The sequence below is a fragment of the Prunus dulcis genome, chromosome 2, assembly GCF_902201215.1.
Source record: "Prunus dulcis chromosome 2, ALMONDv2, whole genome shotgun sequence".
Lineage (NCBI taxonomy): Eukaryota > Viridiplantae > Streptophyta > Magnoliopsida > Rosales > Rosaceae > Prunus > Prunus dulcis.
In genome coordinates, this window is record NC_047651.1 from 16,300,901 (window position 1) to 16,305,359 (window position 4,459).

Genomic DNA, 4,459 nt, shown 5'->3' on the forward strand with positions numbered 1-4,459 from the left:
AATAACGGAATTAACTACGTCAGCCACCCAAAAAAGAAAAACTACGTCGACCATCGCTTTCATTATAGCTGTCATTGTGGCTACAAAAAAAAAAAAGCCACGCATTGTGGCGCTTTTATTCAACACATTTTAGAAGTCCCCAAAGAAAAATCAAGGGAGATAAATCACTGTTTTTTATTTTTATTTATTTATTTAGGATCTTTCTTATTGAGAATGGCGATAGTATACTAAACTCACACACATTATACGGATACTAGGACTCAAACCCAGAACTTTGCATGAGGGAATAAATACTTCAAACCACTATACTAGTGAATCCTTTACAAAAATCACTATTTAAAGCTTACATTATGCAAGCACCATGTTAAATTGGTATTGAGTACCCCTTCACGATTTACTTAACTTCTCAGAACCATCTACGTTTTCACAATATAGTTCACACAATCATAACCGTCTATAGTTGATGTTTTTCTTCAAGGGTCATTCATGTAAAAAAATAATAATAAATTATATAATTGGAAAATGTTTGATCATCTAAAATATACAAAGAAATATGATTCGTACGATAAAACTGAAACAAAATGTGTGAATAATTAAATAGCTAAATAATTTCCAATTTTACCCATTTTTTGGATTCTTGAAATATTATATCACATAAATAAGATGTCCTTGTTTTTCTTAAATAAGGGCATACTAAAGATTAAAACATTTTGAAATAGAATCCCGTTTTAATCGTCCCTGTGCTAACCTAATCTTATGTTTATGTTCAAAATTATATTTGTTAGTAGAGTATAGATAAGTTAGTTGAGCTCTTCTATCTCTATTCATATGGGACGAGGTTTGAAACCCAAGCACCGGGTGAATATTACACATGCAACTATCGTCAAAAAAAAAAAAAAAAAAAAAAAAGGTGCCAAGTATACTCTCTTTCTCAGAAATCAACTTCTGGAGAGATCTGGATGGTTTTGCATTGATGTGGTTTTTGCTCCAAAATATAACATTTTAGCGTTTTTTTTTTTTATATATTCCACAAAAATATGGAAATAATCAATTACATTCTTTAACAATTTCAACTCTTTCTATTTTACTCCCAAACCCTCTCCTTATTTCATTCTTATTTTGGTTCCACTGTTCCATACCAGTGTTCTTTCCAAACACTACCTTGCTCTTAATTTCCATCCTATATATTACACTGAAATTTCAGATGTAGTGCTGACACAAATAAGGAGGAATGTTTCTATGGTCATCCTCATTTTGGTCGTCTCATATCCCTTTACATCAAGCAAAAAGTTCTTACATAAAATTACCTAAGCGGATAAATATCCGAAAAAGCAATACAAATATAAACAAATTTGCGCTACCACGGCATCTTCATGGCCTAAGTAGCAACCATGGCAGTAAAAGCATGGTTGCCTTGGCTTGATGATAGAGCCATGGTCCTGTGGTAGAATGATTGCCTCCGCTTCTTTACATAATCGCCACATCCAAGTAATCTCCAATCTGCATATCAGAAGCATAAGTCAGAAACGGGGGATGTCAGTCAGATATATAATAACCGGCACGAAAAAGAACATCATTACCGCAAAGCCAAGTTCAGCCAAAACTTTGGCATCATCTAATCTTCCATTTCCATAAGAAAGCGTCCTCCCCACCTTCATGATGCAACACTCAGAAGTCAGAATCTAGTCACATATCTAATTTGCTTATCAACCCACAAGAAATATGTGCAGTTACGTTAACTGTAAATATTAGTAATCGTGACTAAATTTTAATTCAAGCTGTCAACCCACAGATGGCACAACCTGCTGTCAGGTTTGAATTCAGATTGGCATATCATAAAGAACCTTTTCTCTTTTTATGATAGGCGTATCACTAATAGCACCTAAATTTAAATCAACAATGCAATCCACTTTTACATTGAAAACATCAAACTTCCTAAACTAATCAATAAATTCAACAAAAAATTTCATCTGCGCATTTTTTTTTTCTTTCCCTTTTTGATGCTTGAGCTTCTATTAATAAGGGAATTTGTAGAAATTGAAGATATATAAATAAAAATATTGGCAAACAAGCCACACAAAGATCAAACAGAAATTACAAAACCAATGCAGTATGTACAGAAGGGATGAGTCAAGTCAAAACAATGACCTGGACAAGATTTTGAAGAGAGCCAGGATATTAAACATAACCCTTGCATGCATAAACATGGGAAGTTGAAAGATGAAAATAATTTAGCATTAACTATATGTGGTTTCAACATATGTATGCTCTGAGAGAGAGAGAGAGAGAGAGAGAGAGAGAGAGAGAAACTAACCTCTTTGACCACGAAATGGCCATGCCTATCTGGATATACAATAGCAAAGGACAGTTTCGCATTTCTCCTTCTAGCTGCAGGAGCAACCTCTTTCACCTGAAAATGAAACACAACCAATTACAAGACCCAAATGGTGAAAATAAAGAATATGAATAACTATCTTCACACATGCACATGGTTATGCTATGAAAAGAAACATGAAAATTATATGTGTACCAATGCAGACATGTAAGTACGTGCATCCACACAATGACATATATGATATACACCACACATGGAAGAGAGAGAGAGTTTCAACCAGATCAGTTAACTCGCGAAGATTAGCATCTTTCCATGTATAAATTTGAACTTCATCCTTAGGCTCCTTTCCTCTCACTGCAAAATCTTCATTGGTATGATGACTTCCAACCTAGAGAAAAAGGCCAAGAAGTAAAATCATAACAATGAGAACAACTTCCACATAAGACTTTTGTCCAGAAAATTAAGAACTATTAGATCTTCAATAAGCAGAGACAGCCCACCATATGTACTGTGGTCAGTCAGCTTACATGTTTTCTCTAAAGTTTAAAACAACAATAAACCAGTTTCGACATGTTGTTTCTTTCAGGTCATACAAATTTCTTGACATCTATGTCTCGTCTCAGTTTCAAAATGACACTCTCTTGGTAGCGGCAATTGAGAACTGGAAAAATTATGATATACATATGGGAAGAAAGTACAAGCAAGAGAACAGTGCAAGAATCAGGATAAACACAAACAACATAGAATATCCACAATCACTTGTAAAAGACAAAGACCAAGCTTTATTGAGAGAACTTAGTGAAACTCTATAAAACCATGCAATGAAAGTGTACACATGAGACACAACATTGGCAAAAAATTTCCTTTTTTGCTGCTGCACAGAAAACCGAGGGAAGCATACCACATAATAACCCAATGCCCAACATTGCCCATATAGATGGACAGAGACAAACTTCCCTTCTGAGTCCAGAAAGGCTTCTCCAAAAAGTTGAAAACCCATCATATAACAATAACTTTCCCCTTCTAAAAGTAATCTCTAAATAGAATTGAACATGCTACAAAATTATTGAAAGCAAGTGCCCTGTATAATGGTTTTGTTTTTCGTACTTGTTTAGTATTAAAGCCAATATATTTTTCTCACTTCTGAAACCATAATTCTCACGTATCATGAAGAAGGGTTTCTTTAAAAAAAAAAAAAAATTAAACTGAAACTTATGAGCAACATAAATCGAATTACAGCCCAACCACGCAAACCCAGTTCATATATAAGCATGGGTAACATACCTTAGTGAAAACTCGAAGCAACAGGGGACAAGTCTGCAATCCAATGAGAACCCAAAAAAGAAAACACATCAATGTAACAAAAAAAATAAATTTTTATAAAAGAAAAACAAAAAAAACAAAAAGGGAACCTTTTCGCGATCGACTGGCGCAAAGCGAGGGCGAGGAGGAGAGCGAGGACCTCTTCCCTGTGGAGCTAGTGCTCTCTTCGGCGCTTGGGCTACTCCAGCCATCTCTACCGACTCTTTCGATGCTTCTTTCTCCAACCTTCTTCTGCTTCAGTTATTCCCTCTGAGCTTTTGTCTTGTTTGTTTTAAACTTTGTTTCTCTGATTCTGGGCTGGAAAAGATATTCTAAGCCTTCAAATAACAATGAGTTGGGTGTACTTGGGCCAGGAGAGCCTAATTGAGAATGATCCATTGTGGGCCAAATCCTAATTTAACTTTGAAATTCCTTGTTTTAAAAAAAATAAAAAATAAAAAAAAAGTTTGATACTTTTGATTTTTTTTTTTTTTGTTGATTTTTTATCTTTGTGGTTTGAGAAAAGTAGTTATATATTTGATTCAACTTAAAATTACCTTTTTTTAATCAACAGGGTCTAACCTAATGGAAAAGAGATTTGACTTGCAGACCTTTCAAGTTCGAATTCCCACAACACTTTGTCAATGTAATGAGTAAGAAAACCCTCTTTTCCCTTCCTAACTTTGACAACAGCAAAAAACATTAGTTTTTTTGTTCTACTAAAAATTTGATTTTCTTTGGTGAACAATGGTAATGTGTGCACTTCGAGAGGTAGTGTTTATGCTTGGAGAGATACGATATTAGTCTCAAGACTGAAACTAC

General features: G+C 34.4%; 1 protein-coding gene across 1 annotated transcript; it reads right to left on the reverse strand.

The window, feature by feature from the left end:
- Window positions 1-1,144: 1,144 nt before the first annotated feature.
- LOC117620329 (histone deacetylase complex subunit SAP18) lies at window positions 1,145-3,950 on the reverse strand. The gene is made up of 6 exons (XM_034350494.1): window positions 3,748-3,950; window positions 3,620-3,652; window positions 2,613-2,723; window positions 2,315-2,410; window positions 1,581-1,652; window positions 1,145-1,500 (listed from the first exon to the last, which is right to left on the reverse strand). Exons 1-6 carry the CDS (start codon window positions 3,847-3,849, stop codon window positions 1,468-1,470), a joined length of 447 nt encoding a protein of 148 aa, XP_034206385.1. The 5' UTR covers window positions 3,850-3,950; the 3' UTR covers window positions 1,145-1,467.
- Between the last annotated feature and the right edge of the window lie 509 nt (window positions 3,951-4,459).